This window comes from Gouania willdenowi, unplaced genomic scaffold (assembly GCF_900634775.1).
Source record: "Gouania willdenowi unplaced genomic scaffold, fGouWil2.1 scaffold_120_arrow_ctg1, whole genome shotgun sequence".
Classification (NCBI taxonomy): Eukaryota; Metazoa; Chordata; class Actinopteri; order Blenniiformes; family Gobiesocidae; genus Gouania; species Gouania willdenowi.
The window spans coordinates 373,035-389,066 of NW_021144868.1; the positions used below are offsets into that span (position 1 = coordinate 373,035).

Here is a 16,032-nt window from a genome sequence, read left to right on the forward strand (position 1 = left end):
CTATTTGCAGATGATGTTGTTCTGTTGGCTTCACCAAATCAGGACCTTCAGCGTGCACTGGGGCGGTTTGCAGCCCAGTGTGAAGCGGCCGGGATGAGGATCAGCACCTCCAAATCTGAGGCCATGGTTCTCCACCGGATAAAGGTGGTTTCCCCTCTCTGGGTCGGTGGAGAGTCCTTACCTCAAGTGGAGGAGTTCAATTATCTCGGGGTCTTGTGCATGAGTGAGGGTAGGATGAAGTGTGAGATCGATAGACGGATTGGTGCGGCGTCAGCAGTGATGCGGTTGCTGTATCGAACTGTTGTGGTGAAGAGGGAGCTGAGTCGGGGGACAAAGCTCTCAATTTACTGATCGATCTATGTTCCTACCCTCACCTATGGTCATGAGATTTGGGTAATGACCAAAAGAACAAGATCACGGATACAGGCGGCCGAAATGAGTTTCCTTCGCAGGGTGGCTGGGTGCACCCTTCGAGATCTGGTGAGAAGCTCAGTCACTCGGGAGGAGCTCGGAGTAGAGCCGCTGCTCCCTCACGTTGAAAGGAGCCAGCTGAGGTGGCTCGGCATTTGTTTCGGATGCCTCCTGGTCGCCTCCCTCGGGAGGTGTTTCAGGCATGTCCTATTGGGAAGAGGCCTCGTGAGAGGCCCAGGACATGCTGGAGGGACTATGTCTCTGAGCTGGACTGGTGTCACCTCGGGGTCCCCCCAGAACAGCTGGAAGAGGTGTGCGTGGATCGGGAGGTCTGGGCATCTCTGCTGAGACTGCTGCCTCCACGACCCGGCCCCGGATAAAGAGGAAGAAGATGGATGGATGGATGATACTCTTACAGTACTCACTGATACTCTTACTCACTGATACTCTTACAATACTCACTAATACTCTTACTCACTGATACTCTTATAGTACTCAATGATACTCTTACTCACTTATACTATTACAGTACTCACTAATACTCTTACAATACTCACTAATACTCTTACTAATACTTACTAATACTCTTACTCACTAATACTCTTACTCACTGATACTATTACAGTACTCAATGATACTCTTACTCACTTATACTATTACAGTACTCACTAATACTCTTACAATACTCACTAATACTCTTACTAATACTCTTACTCACTAATACTCTTACAGTACTCACTAATACTCTTACAATACTCACTAATAGTCATTCTCACTGATACTATTACAGTACTCACTAATACTCTTACAATACTCACTAATACTCTTACTAATACTCTTACTCACTAATACTCTTACAGTACTCACTAATACTCTTACTCACTAATAGTCATTCTCACTGATACTATTACAGTACTCACTAATACTCTTACTAATACTCTTACTCACTAATACTCTTACTCACTAATACTCTTACAGTACTCACTAATACTCTTACTAATACTCACTAATACTCTTACTCACTAATACTCCTACAGTACTCACATTAATAGTATCACAATTGTCAGACTTTATTTGTTTTATAGTATATTTATTTACTCATTTTCTTAAGTTTTTATCAACACGCACGCGCTTCTGTTGCTCAGGAGACAGTTCATTGTCTTCAGCTCTCTGATTGGTTGGAGCTGACGCCAGTCAGTGAGTGCAGCTCTGTAATTGGTCGGTGGGCGGGCCTTGCTGTAGCGCCGTTCTGAATCTTTGTCACCGACTGAGGTGCTTAGCAGAGCGGCTCCCACACCAGCAGCCGCCCGGAGCTCCGGAGTCCGGCCACACTGCACACACATGGAGTCTGTCCCGGCTAAAACCAAGCCTCACGGCCGGCTGTTGCTCTCCACTCCGCTGGACGCTAAAGATGAGCTGGAGGAGGTAGGTGCAGTAGGCCGGGCTGGAGCCTAGGGTTCGGCTTCCACTGGCGCCGGAGTGGAGCCGCCTGAGAGCGGACTGAAGGTCCGGGACGGCCCGGTGATCCAACAATTAGCCTAGCAAGCTACATCGGTGTAAACACAGGCAGTGGCGCAGGCGCACTGAGCTCCTGCTGTTTTCAGAGTTATGTTAGGGTGAACGAAATACACACTAATGATGATGTTGATCGTGTGTGTGCCCCCGTTTGTCTCTCTGTGCTGTTTTGTGTGTATTTGGCGTGCTTTTTTGGTTTTATGTTTGTTCTCCGTGTGTGAGTGTGTTTTTTATATATATATGTGTGTGTGTGTGTGTAGAAACTAGAGCGTTGTGTAGGGATCGTGCAGACGTTGACCAATGGGCTTTCAGAGAGAGAAGCTAATGATGCCCTCACAGCCAACGTAAGAAACACACACACACTGTTACACAACTCACAATGCTACACTCACCTGTGTGTGTGTGTGTGTGTGTGCAGGTGTGTAAAGGGCAGCAGCAGCATGAGGAGGTGTGTCTCGGCCTCTTCTCATTGGTTCTCACAGAGCCAGCTCAGTCACAAAGGGTCAGTACCTGTGAGCCCTGTGATGTCATCGTGGCCACACACTGATGTGTGTGTGTGTGTGTGTGTACTTGTGTAGTGTTACCGTGACCTGACACTGGTGAACAGAGACGGGATGAATGTCATCCTTGTGAAAGTGAATCAGATCCTGATGGAGAAGTTCCTCAAACTACAAGATGTCCCCAGGACCCAGGTACACATCTACGACTACACACAGATACACACTGGTGTTATTCTGTGATTCAGAGCAGCAGCTGTAGTGAACACACTGGTGACCGTGTTATGTGGTGTCTTCTCTCCACAGCTGGTGTGGTTGGTGCGTGAGCTGGTGAAGAATGGAGTGATCGGAGCAGATGGAGTAGTGATGACACTGCTCAAACAGGTGGCCGGTGAGTCTTCATCATCGTCTTCATCATCATCACATCTTCATCCCGTCTCTGTCTGTGTACCAGGTGGAGACGTGTCCTCTAAGAACATGTGGCTGGCTGAGAGCGTTCTGGACATCCTGCTGGAGCAGAAGTACGTCCCCTCATGTGTCCTATGTCACAGAGGTGTGGGAGGAGCCTGAGTAACATGTCTGTGTCCTCAGGGACTGGGTGCTGAAGAGTGGGATGCTCATAGCCATGTCCGTCTACACATATCTACGTCTGATCGTGGACCATGGGGCTCCAACCATGCTGCAACTCAGACAGAAGGAGGTGGACTTCTGTATCAGCCTGCTGAGGGACAAGGTGGGGGAGGGGTGGAGGAGGAGGGTCTGGTGTCCTCTGTGTTTCTAACTCATGTTTCTACAGTTCATGGAGTGCGTGGCCATCGGCAGAGATCTGGTTCGTCTTCTGCAGAACGTTGCTCGAATCCCTGAGATGGACCTGCTCTGGAGAGACATGCTACACAGCCCTCAGACCCTCAGCCCCCAGTTCACAGGTAGAACATTAGTTCACGGGTAGACCATTAGTTCTATAGTTCACGGGTAGAACATTAGTTCTATAGTTCACGGGTAGAACATTAGTTCTATAGTTCACGGGTAGAACATTAATTCTATAGTTCACGGCTAGAACATTAGTTCTATAGTTCACGGGTAGAACATTAGTTCTATAGTTCACGGGTAGAACATTAGTTCTATAGTTCACGGGTAGAACATTAGTTCTATAGTTCACGGGTAGAACATTAGTTCTATAGTTCACGGGTAGAACATTAGTTCTATAGTTCACGGGTAGAACATTAGTTCTATAGTTCACGGGTAGAACATTAGTTCACGGGTAGAACATTAGTTCACGGGTAAAATTAGTTCACAGGTAGAACATTAGTTCACGGGTAGAACATTAGTTCTATAGTTCACGGGTAGAACATTAGTTCTATAGTTCACGGGTAGAACATTAGTTCTATAGTTCACGGGTAGAACATTAGTTCACGGGTAGAACATTAGTTCTATAGTTCACAGGTAGAACATTAGTTCACGGGTAGAACATTAGTTCACAGGTAGAACATTAGTTCTATAGTTCACAGGTAGAACATTAGTTCACAGGTAGAACATTAGGTCATTAGTTCACGGGTAGAACATTAGTTCAGGGGTAGAACATTAGTTCACAGGTAGAACATTAGGTCATTAGTTCACGGGTAGAACATTAGTTCATGGGTAGAACATTAGTTCATGGGTAGACCATTAGTTCTATAGTTCACAGGTAGAACATTAGTTCACGGGTAGAACATTAGTTCTGTAGTTCACAGGTAGAACATTAGTTCACAGGTAGATTATTAGGACATTAGTTCATAGGTAGAACATTAGTTCTATAGTTCACAGGTAGAACATTAGTTCACGGGTAGAACATTAGTTCACAGGTAGAACATTAGTTCTATAGTTCACAGGTAGAACATTAGTTCACAGGTAGAACATTAGGTCATTAGTTCACGGGTAGAACATTAGTTCAGGGGTAGAACATTAGTTCATGGGTAGAACATTAGTTCATGGGTAGACCATTAGTTCTATAGTTCACAGGTAGAACATTAGTTCACGGGTAGAACATTAGTTCTGTAGTTCACAGGTAGAACATTAGTTCACAGGTAGATTATTAGGACATTAGTTCATAGGTAGAACATTAGTTCTATAGTTCACAGGTAGAACATTAGTTCTATAGTTCACAGGTAGAACATTAGTTCTATAGTTCACAGGTAGAACATTAGTTCTATAGTTCACGGGTAGAAAATTAGTTCTATAGTTCACAGGTAGAACATTAGTTCAATAGTTCACGGGTAGAACATTAGTTCTATAGTTCACAGGTAGAACATTAGTTCTATAGTTCACGGGTAGAACATTAGTTCTATAGTTCACAGGTAGAACATTAGTTCTATAGTTCACAGGTAGAACATTAGTTCACAGGTAGAACATTAGGTCATTAGTTCAGGGGTAGAACATTAGTTCATGGGTAGAACATTAGTTCTATAGTTCACAGGTAGAACATTAGTTCACGGGTAGACCATTAGTTCACGGGTAGAACATTAGTTCTGTAGTTCACAGGTAGAACATTAGTTCACAGGTAGATTATTAGGACATTAGTTCATAGGTAGAACATTAGTTCACGGGTAGAACATTAGTTCTATAGTTCACGGGTAGAACATTAGTTCACGGGTAAAACATTAGTTCACGGGTAAAACATTAGTTCACGGGTAAAACATTAGTTCACGGGTAAAACATTAGTTCTATAGTTCACAGGTAGAACGTTAGTTCACAGGTAGAACATTAGTTCTATAGTTCACAGGTAGAACATTAGGTCTATAGTTCACGGGTAAAACATTAGGTCTATAGTTCACGGGTAAAACATTAGGTCATGGGTAAAACATTAGGTCACGGGTAAAACATTAGGTCACGGGTAAAACATTAGTTCTATAGTTCACGGGTAGAACATTAGTTCTATAGTTCACGGGTAGAACATTAGTTCTATAGTTCACGGGTAGAACGTTAGTTCACGGGTGGAACCTTGGTTCACGGGTAGAACATTGGTTCACGGGTAGTATCACGGTTGATATCGATTTTCTGAAAATTGAATCGCAGTACTTTTTTAAATTATATATATTTATCCTTCTCTTGTCAAATTGCTGAGGCGGAGTCTGCTACTACTCTCTTTTTGGCTGCCTTCTACTCTTAAACATGTTCATAAATGATTCCTTACCCCTTTAGCACCGAAAGAATATCTGAAATATTACGTGAATATCTGTAAAAGTCAAGTTTTTCTATTAGCTTAGTCTGCTAGCATAGCATCACTTCTTCACTGCACAGAATATCTGCATGCCAACCAACCACTGGGTTACCAGCGCCCTCTGCTGGTCCAAACAAATATCTGACGTAAATACAGTGCAGACTGTTTTTTTTTGTTTTTTTTAAAAGTCCAATTGTTAAGGCACAAAATACACAAAATTTAAATTAATAGGCTTCTTCTTCATTTGTATTATTCCTTTATTTATTTCATTCAAGATTTATTTTTAGTTAAATTGTATTGTTTTGAATAGTTTATCAAGGGACTCTTTTGACAATGAAAAATAAAAGGAAAATATTATAGTTTTTTATAGTTTTTTCCCAAAAAAAATCTAGGAATATTTTTCAATCATCATTTTTCTACAGTCCCATTTTGTAAAATAAATCGTGAGCGAATCGTATCGTGAACCCAGTATCGTGAATCGTATCGGGAGTTGAGTGAATCGTTACATCCATAGTTCACGTGTAGAACATTAGTTAATTGGTAGAACATTAGTTCACGGGGAGAGCATTAGTTCACGGGTAGAACATTAGTTCACGGGTAGAACATTAGTTCTGTAGTTCACGGGTAGAACATTAGTTCACGGGTAGAACATTAGTTCACGGGTAGAACATTAGTTCTGTAGTTCACAGGTGGAACGTGTCCAAGGTGTCCCTAATCTAATGACAAACCATCTTCTTAGGTGTTCTCCAGCTGCTCACTGCTAGAACCTCCAGAAAGTTCCTCGCCTGTCGTCTCACACCAGACATGGAGACCAAACTGCTGTTCATGACTTCCAGAGTAAGTGTGTGTGTGTGTGTGTGTGTGTGCGTGTGCGTGAGTGCGCGCGTCAATGCTGTGCTGGTCTGTATCAGGTGAGGTTTGGGCAGCAGAAGCGTTACCAGGACTGGTTCCAGAGGCAGTACCTGTCAATGGCAGAGAGCCAATCACTGCGCTGCGATCTGATTCGCTACATCTGTGGGTGCGTCCATCCGTCCAATGAGGTGCTGAGTTCAGACATTCTACCACGCTGGGCCATCATTGGCTGGCTGCTGACCACCTGCACGGTAAGGGGTGGGGCTTAGAGCCAATGAACAATCCCCACAGAGCTAACCTGTGTGTCTGTGTGTGTGTGTTCAGTCTAATGTTGCAGCCTCCAATGCTAAGCTGGCACTTTTCTATGATTGGCTGTTCTTCAACCCTGAGAAGGACAGCATCATGAACATAGGTAACACACACACGGACACACGGACACACATCGTACACAGTGACCTTAGTGTGTGCGTGTTTCAGAGCCTGCCATTCTGGTGATGCATCACTCAATGAAGCCTCATCCTGCCATCACTGCTACACTGCTGGACTTCATGTGCAGGGTACCACACACACACACACACACACACACACACACACACACACACACACACACACACTCACTGCTGTCTCTCTCTCTCTATCCACAGATCATCCCTCACTTCTTTCCCCCGTTAGAGTCTCAGGTCCGTCAGGGCGTCTGTAACTCACTCACCTTCATCATGGAGAAGAGAGTACTGGCGTAAGTGTGTGTGTGTGTGTGTGTGCGTGTGTGCGTGCGCGCGTGTCATTAATCTTTCTCTCCTCAGTCATCTCGCTCCACTTTTTGATAATCCAAAGTTGGATCGAGAGCTTCGGTCGATGCTCAGAGAACGATTTCCTGAATTCTGCAGCCCCCCCTCCCCCCCTACTGAGGGTAACACACACACACACACACACACTCATTAACAGACATTAACACGTTGTCCGTGGCATGTGATGATGCTGCAGTGAAGATGGAGGAGGCGGTTTCCATGGAGATGGACCACGTGTTGGATAAGGAGGATGGTTGCTATGACAACACAGAGGCAGCCTTCAGTGATGATGAGGAGGAGGTCACCAACAAAGGTGAGGAGGGTGAGCGACCTCTGACCTCTGCGTGCTCCCCACTCATTAACCTCCAGCTGCTCTCCACCAATCACGGAGCAGGGAAGAGGCGGGAGTTTCGCTTTCATCCTATCAAAGAGGCGGTGATCGAGGAACCCGCTGACATCACGCCCTGGCTCGACCAATTAGACGACCCCATGAAAGAGAAGGTGACACAGCTGCAGAAGAGCAGGTGGGTGTCCTCTTTCAGGTTGTCCTTTAGCTTGTCAGATGTCACTCATGTTTTTGTTTCCATAGCGACACAGAGGCTCAGTGTGAGGTGATGCAGGAGATCGTGGACCTGATCCTGGAGGTAACACACACACACACACAGATGGTGACATCACGGCTCCAGCTGACCTGCTGCTCTCTGATTGGCTGCAGGAGGACTTTGACACAGAGCAGATGTCCTCCATGGCTTCATGTTTGTCTGAGATCTTCAGAGACCATTTCAGAGGAGACGTCCTCCCTGATGACATCACAGAGGAGTGAGTCCTCACCTGTGTTTGTCTAACTGACGTGTGTCTGTGTGTACCTGTGTGTCTGTACCTCACTTGTGTATGTGTGTGTCTACAGGTCCCTGGAGGAGTCAGTGTGTAAGCCGGTGTTTCTGATCTTCAGGAACCTAGTGACGATGCAGGAGGACAACAGTGGGTTCTCTGTGCTGTTGGACATGCTAGCTGAGCTTTACCAGAAGCAGCCGAAGGTCGGCTACCACCTGCTCTACTACCTAAAGGCCAGGTCAGTCACCACGGCAATGCGGCCCCGCCTCCAGTGCGTTCAACGCTGTGTCCCGCCCACAGTAAAGCAGCCAATGGGAAGATGATGCTGTACGAGTCGTTCGCCCAGGCCACGGCACTGGGAGACCTGCACACCTGTCTGATGATGGACATGAAGGCCTGTCAGGAGGACGACATCCGTCTGCTCTGCTACCTCACCCCCTCCATCTACTCAGAGGTACCTGTTCACCTCCTCCCACACACGTTCACCGCCTCTCACACCCGTTCACCTCCTCCTACACCTTTTTACCTCCCACACCTGTTCACCTCCCGCACCCGTTCACCTCCTCCCACACCTTTTCACCTACCACACCCGTTCACCTCTTCCCACACCTGTTCACCTCCGTCTACACCTTTTTACCTCCCACACCTGTTCACCTCCCGCACCCGTTCACCACCTCCTACACCTTTTCACCTACCACACCCGTTCACCTCTTCCCACACCTGTTCACCTCCGTCTACACCTTTTTACCTCCCACACCTGTTCACCTCCCACACCCGTTCACCTCCTCCCACACCTGTTCACCTCTCATAGTTGAGGTTTATCTATGATGATGGTGGCTGACTGAATACTTTTTGCACCACTGTGCATTGATTTAGAATGACATGTAGTCTCCAGAGTCACTGTAGTGGTGTTTGATGTGAACCTTAATGGTGTGTCCTGTCCTCCAGTTTCCAGATGAGACCCTGAGGAGCGGAGAACTGCTCAACATGATCGTAGCTGTGATTGACTCCACACAGGTACCTGTCTGTGCCTCACCTATCTGTGTGTATGCGTCTGTCCATCATTCTCCTGTCTGTCTGTGTGTGTCTGTAGTTACAGGAGCTGATGTGTCATGTGATGATGGGAAACCTGGTGATGTTCCGTAAAGACTCAGTGCTGAACATCCTGAGTGAGTCCTTCAGCTGTGTGTGTGTGTGTGTGCGTGTGTGTGTGTGTGTGTGGGTGTGTGTGTGGCATTTTATACATATGTTATGACCCCCTCTAGGGTGTCATATCAAGGCTTGAGGGGCCACAACATAAACAGGACTCCACACAGAAAGCAACGATTATCAAAAGTATTTATTAACAAAATATAAAAAGTAACAACAGAACAAACTAAAAGGGACTGGAGACCCAGACTAAACAACAGTAGGGAGGACACCGGGCCAACCCTATACAGGGCCGTCCTCCCAGCGTCCACCCTCTAAACTACAGGAAGATGAAAACAGGACTACCAGAAATATCCAGTTCAAACTAAAATAACAAACTCACAAAGATGTCCAATGGGGAGCTGAAGAACTCTCCCCACATGTCTGATGTTGTGCCTCCTTCCACCTGGTCCTCTCAGCCGTTTATAAGCTCCTCCTCCCTCTCCACCTGATTACTGATGTGAATCAGGAGAGAGGAGGGGCTGGCTGAGAGGCCAGGAGGCACCAGCCGTGACAACATACAAGGTAATTCCATGTGCTTTACATGATTACAAATCAATAAGAATGTTAAAATAAACAGTAAAAACATTTGCATTCATCAGTGAAAACATTAAATCAACAATAAACTGTTGATAAATCTCTTTCTCTGTCATAGTCAGTGATTTATAAATGTTCATGTGATGCTGACTTAAGCTCTACTGCAGTTTGTTCCACTTCATTTTTGCAGCCTAACAACTAAAAGTTCTGTTAGAACTCTGGGCTCCACTATCTGACCTGTGTTCATAGATATAGTTGATCTGATCATAAACCTTCCAGTTGTGTAGAATGAGTCCTGGTACATTAACACCAATTGCTTCGTCAAAATCGTGCTCATTGAATCAGACGCTTGTCACCAGCGTTGAAGATGCTCGTGACGTGCATCCAAAGAAGTTGGGAAGAGAGCGCGTTGAGGGGAGGGGCTTCTCTGTTGCCGGTGGTGTTCATACAATGGATGATATTATGGTCAGTTACGTTCATAATTCACCAGTGACTGTGAAGTGGTGGAACATTGTGATGAGAAGGTGTTTCTGGTCAGATGTACAGTATTTAGGTGCGACTCAGCGTGTGCACTGTGATGGCGGAGGGTTATAGAGAAGTGTGGGTGGATGGAGAATAAAGTTTGGAGCTCCTTGATGAACACGCCCCTTCTGACTCCCGTTCATCTGCTCTACATTATCCAGAGAGTGTTTTGGCTTTATTTATGCCTCAGCACCGTTTCTGGATTTACCAGAGCTGCGCTCAGACGAGAGTCACTTTCAGCGCTACTTCCGTCTCTCCCGTGCCCAGTTTGACAACCTGCTGACCAACATCAGCGCTCACATCTCCTACCAGGACCTCAACTACAGGTGCTGTATTCCAGCAGAGGAGTGCCTGTCAATTTGTCTCCAGGTAGTGTTTATTTTCCCCCTCATTATTCTGAATATGTCACGGTTAGGGAACGCTCCTGATTGGTCGACGCGCCGCGATATGACGCACATCAAAAGCGTCCGCCGCGCAAAAAGCTTCAAAATGCGTTGCACAGGAGGGGCGGGACCTCCGACGCTCCTAGAAGTGTAACCTTATAATGGCTATGTAAACCTGACGCTGTTGATGCTTTAGACGCGTTTGGTGTAGGGTGTGAACGTGCCATAAAGGAAGCATATAAAGGTCCAAGAACAGAGCCCTGAGGAACCCCACAGGACATTAATCATCTGTCACATTCAAAGTTTACTATGTTTAATAAATAACTTAAAATAACGTCACTAAGTAGGACATAAACCATTGTAATACTTTACATTTAGTCCAACACAGGTTTATAACTAAATGTTTTTGTTCCAAAGAGTCAGATACAGCACTGAGATCAATAGTACAGTCATTGATCACATCTGTCCCTGTCTCCACAGTCCAGTCGTTGGACTGGGAAACCTTTGAACAGTACAGCACATGGCAGCTGTTCCTGGCCCACACTATACCACTGGAAACCATCATCCCTATTCTACAGCACCTCAAGTACAAAGGTAACTACACACACTACACACACACTACTGACAGGTCAGTCCTCTGTCTCATGTCTCTCTGCTGTCTACAGAACATCCAGAGGCTTTATCCTGTCTGTTACTGCAGCTACGCAGAGAGAAGTAGGTCCTCCTCCACTGGAAATATCAGCTATACTGAACTTGTCTGTATCTGCCTGTAACTTGTCTGTGTGTGTCTGTAACCTGTATCTGTCTGCAGACCCAGTGAGGAGATGGTAAAGATGGTGCTGAGTAGAGCCTGTCACCATGACGACCACTTCACCACCAGCGTCCTGAGGAACTGGAGCTGCAAATACGACGACACGCTGAGTGAACACATCAAGGCCCAGCTGATCAAGAACAATAGCCAGCCACGCAAGAGGCAGAGGTAAACAATAACAATAAACATTATTATTATTATTATTATCATAACGACAAGAGGCAGAGATCAACAATAACAATAAACATTATTATTATTATAACAACAAGAGGCTGAGATAAACAACAACAACGGGCGACCGTGGCTCAGGTGGTAGTGGGTCGTCTTCTGATTGAGAGGTTGGGGGTTCGATCCCAGTACCTGACTATGTGTTGAAGTGTCCTTGGGCAAGACACTGAACCCTAAGTTCCTCCCAGTGGTCGACTAGTGCCTTGCATGTCAGTCCTGTCCCACTGGTGTGTGAATGTGAGAGTGATTGGGTGAATGAGCTGATATGTAAAGCGCTTTGAGACTGTTTCAGTGGTGATAAAGCTCTATATAAAATCAAGTCCATTTACCAAGTCCATTTAATAATAATAAGTGCAAGCAGTTATGAAAGGGGGCCAAGCCTTCCCGTGTGACTCTGCCCCCAGGTTTCGCGGAGTCCGTGGAAGTACGTCACAAAGGATGACGGTCTTGTGGCGAGCGTCAGGACACAGGCCAACATGCCATTCTCTGTGAACAGATGGATATGAAGTTTGTGACGATGTGATTTAAAGTGTGAAAGTTAAAGTCTGCACCCATTATAGCACCACCTAGTGGTCCACATTTTGGTATGGGTGATCTGTGTGTTCTTCTATAGTTACACTGTAAATTTCACAGCCCCTGTTTATTTATAATTTATGTTGTAATAAGCCACGCCCACTTTGACCAATCACGATTAACTTCAAGATATGGCGTTAGGGTTAGGGTTAGACCCAAGGTCATCCCCACCAAATTTGGTAAAAATTGGTCTTTCCATTTAAGAGCTATAAATACCCCATATTTGCAGCGCCCCTGAGTGACCTACATTATTCAAATTTGGCTCATACCCCCACAGTCACATGCCAACCAAGGATCTCCGATTTGGTGTTGTTAGACTTTATTTTGACCGAGATATGCACCAATTTGCGTTTTTATATCTGGCTAGAAAACTTAGATCAGGTCCAAATGAAGACCCTACGTGCCAAGTTTCACGCTGATTGAACCAAACCCCAAGGAGGAGTTAGAAAAAGTTGGTTTTCCAGTTTTTGCGATTTTGCTCCGACAAAAGTATAAGCGGAAATGGGCGTGGCCTAGCCCAGGTGATTCAGTGCTATTGAAGGAATCTGTGGATATGAAGTTTTTGAATAGGCAACAAACGATGTGGGAGTTATTGGCCAAAACGCGTTGACCTTTGTTATAGCGCCACGTGCTGGCGGATATATGTGAGTTTTTGCGTCCAAGGTCCCCTGGGGGTCCTGGACCCACCCTCCAAAGGGCACCACCCTCCTTTTCACGGTTTAGCCTGCAGCACCACTTTTACCGAGAGAAAAATAAAATGTAACTATAATAATAATAATCGGAACGAATACAATAGGGTTCCAAGCCTGTTCAAAGCAGGCTTGGCTCCCTAATAAACATTATTATTATTATTATTATTATCATAACGATGAGGCAGAGATAAACAACAAATATAGCCGCAAGCGGTGATAAACGGCCCTCGCCTTTGCCGCGTTGCCTTCACCAAATTGCACTGCCTTTGGCAATCTGCACCACCTTTGCCGTGTTGCCTTCGATGCGCTGCCTCAAGTTCATACAAAGACATAATATAACAGTTAATTTTATACTATCAAAGCATCATTATTGATTTTTTTAGACAAATGTAGAAGCTAACAACGTGAAGCTAAAGTGACAGATCGGGAAAGCCGCAGCAGATGCCAAAATATACGCATCTTCGACTTACCTGAGTCCATCGAAAGCGTGCGACCCACCGAGTTCTTCTCTAAATTGCTCTGCAAGATTTATGGAACCCAGACGCTGCCGACCCCCCATGACATTGATAGAGCCCATCCATCACTGGCAGCTACAGTAAACCGGCCCCCGGACAGCGGCCGGTCATTCTACTGCTACTCTGGTACCAGACGAAGAAGCGCGACGGAGAGGGAAACTTCAATTCCGTGGCCAAACAATAAGTGTAGTGGAAGACTGCAGCACAGAAATCATCAGCCTGAGAGCGGAATATAAGCACGTCATGGCAGAACTTTACAAACGTAAAACTGTTTTTTTTCTTTTACTGCTTTTTGGGCTACCTTTTATACATTTCAACCCTCTTTGTCAAACTGTATGGACAGGCAACTAAAATGTGTAAGTTGGAATGTTAGGGGCCGAAATCATCCTGTAAAAAGAAGAACAATCTTCTCACAGCTTAAGACAGATATAGCATTCCTTCAGGAAACCCACATTCACAGCTCCGACAGTGATTGGCTTTTGTAGTGTTGGAGGGGCAACGTTTTCACTCCTCCTTTCAAGTCAAAGCCAGAGGGGTTTCAATACTCATTAATAAAAATATCTCATTCCATCCTCATAATGTAGTCTCACACAAGTTCTGTCGGTATGTGATCATCTCTGGAAAACTATATAATACACACATTGTTTATGTAAATGTCTATGCCTCTAATTCAGATTATGTTGTTTTTTTGAGAAAGTTTTTCACTGCTTCCAGACCTTAACACATACTTCGTCATATTTGGAGGGGATTTCAACTGTTGGTTTGACCACTTTTAGATCGATCCTCTACCAATAAGACTACAACTAGCAAATCAGTCTCTATTATTCAGACATTCCTCTGTCTATGGAACCTGTGATGTGTGACTCTTTACATCCTAACGACAGAGAATATTCTTTTTTTTTTTGCATGTCCAGTCCATCACACCTATTCCAGGATTGACTGTTTTTTTCCTCGATCTTCAGCTTCTTCCAATTGTCCATTCCTGTGCTTATGAAAGTCTAATCATCTCTGACCATGCTCCAATCACTCTGTCCATATCCCTGCCTGGACTCCTACAGAGAAGCAGGCATTGGCAACTTAACACAACTTTACTATTAGTAAAATTAATGTAGGAAGAGATTGCTTTCTTCTTTTGACTAATACATCCTCTGACATGTCTAGTCTAATAGTGTGGGACACACTTAAAGCCTCAGGGGTCAGATCATATTATACACCGCCCAACTAACACGTAGGTCCTGTAGAGAGTGTTCTGAGGTGGCTGACATCGATAAACACTACGCCCTAAGTAAAAACCCAGACCTCTTTAAAACACGTGTAGAACTTCAAACCAAACTCGATCTTCTTACAACTCATTCTATTAAAAATGTTCTTCTAAAAAATAAGTCCATGTTTTACTTAAATGGTGACAAGCCTGAAAAATGACTTGCCATCCAACTCAAAGGTAAAAGAGTTAAACAAAGTATACCAGAGATACAGATGTCCAATGGACTCACAACTTTAGACCATTTCAAAATAAATGTCTCTCTCAGAGACTTTTACTCACAGCTCTACTCCTCAGAGCCTGGTGTTAACCATAACGCTACCTTCAACTTCCTAAGAAATCTTTGAATTCCCAAACTCTCTACAGGCTGTAGGAAACTAGATGAGCCCATAACCCAATCAGAAGTCGTCTTAGTCATTTTTTTAATGCAGTCTGGTAAATGTCCTGGCCCTGATGGCTTTCCAGTTGACTTTTTCAAGAAATTCTCATCTCTACTGTCTCCACAGCTATGTGCAGTTGTGTCTGAATCCCACACAAAGGGCTCTCTCTCTCCATCGTTTAATGAGGCTTGTAGAACGCTCATAGCTAAGAAAGACACACTGGACCACGCCTCCTATAGACCCATCTCTCTTAAATACAAATAATAAAATCCTCGCCAAGATCTTAGCTCACAGATTAGAAAACATATTCCCACAATCATATCAGAAGACCAAACTGGTTTTATTAAAAATAGACAATCTTATTTCAACATACGGCATTAGTTTAATATTATATTTACAAGCTCTGAGGAGACCCCCGAGTGTGTGGTCTCCATTGACGTTAAAAAAGCATTCGACCGCGTCAAATGGAAGTACTTATTTAGTACCTTAGATGAGTTCAGCTTTGGTCCAACTTTTACTTCATAGATAAAGTTGTTATATTCTAAACTATCTACTTCCATCTGCACAAACTCCCAGCGGTCAAAACCATTCAATCTCCATCGGGGTACCTGCCAGGGCTGTCCTCTAAGCCCATTGCTATTTGATTTAGTTATCGAGACACTAGCCATTGCTAGACATATCTGGTGTTAAGAGAAACGGCAGAGAACACAGAGTCTCTCTGTATGCTGACGACCTTTTGTTGTTCATCTCAGACTTGACTCCCTCATTGCCACATGTCTTATCACTGCTCAATCAGTTCGGTCAACATTCCGGGTATAAACTAAATCTTCATAAATGTGAAAACTTCCC

The 16,032-nt window shown here is 44.7% G+C and overlaps 2 protein-coding genes across 3 annotated transcripts in view; one reads left to right on the top strand and one right to left on the bottom strand.

Annotated features, from left to right (window-relative positions):
* The first annotated feature begins 1,657 nt into the window (after positions 1-1,657).
* Positions 1,658-11,737, top strand: ints3 (integrator complex subunit 3). Of its 2 annotated transcripts, XM_028440864.1 has the most exons (25): positions 1,753-1,836; positions 2,187-2,270; positions 2,345-2,428; positions 2,505-2,618; positions 2,730-2,814; positions 2,878-2,944; positions 3,015-3,156; positions 3,220-3,349; positions 6,359-6,456; positions 6,531-6,722; positions 6,796-6,883; positions 6,949-7,028; positions 7,116-7,207; positions 7,275-7,381; positions 7,456-7,572; positions 7,654-7,783; positions 7,849-7,903; positions 7,975-8,078; positions 8,167-8,331; positions 8,394-8,547; positions 9,042-9,110; positions 9,187-9,262; positions 11,204-11,317; positions 11,389-11,437; positions 11,535-11,737. In XM_028440864.1, the coding sequence occupies exons 1-25, from the start codon at positions 1,753-1,755 to the stop codon at positions 11,704-11,706; spliced, it is 2,652 nt and encodes an 883-aa protein (XP_028296665.1). In that variant the 3' UTR covers positions 11,707-11,737. The 2 variants fall into 2 exon arrangements, with proteins under 2 accessions (XP_028296666.1, XP_028296665.1); XM_028440865.1 differs by having other exon boundaries at positions 1,658-1,836; positions 7,456-7,783.
* Positions 11,738-13,617: 1,880 nt separating this feature from the next.
* The window catches only part of jtb (jumping translocation breakpoint), a 34,348-nt gene continuing 31,933 nt past the window's right edge, over positions 13,618-16,032 (bottom strand). Inside the window, exon 7 of the mRNA XM_028440858.1 lies at positions 13,618-13,739. Within this exon, the coding sequence (XP_028296659.1) occupies positions 13,618-13,739 (122 nt within the window). The remainder of the gene's footprint in view (positions 13,740-16,032) is intronic.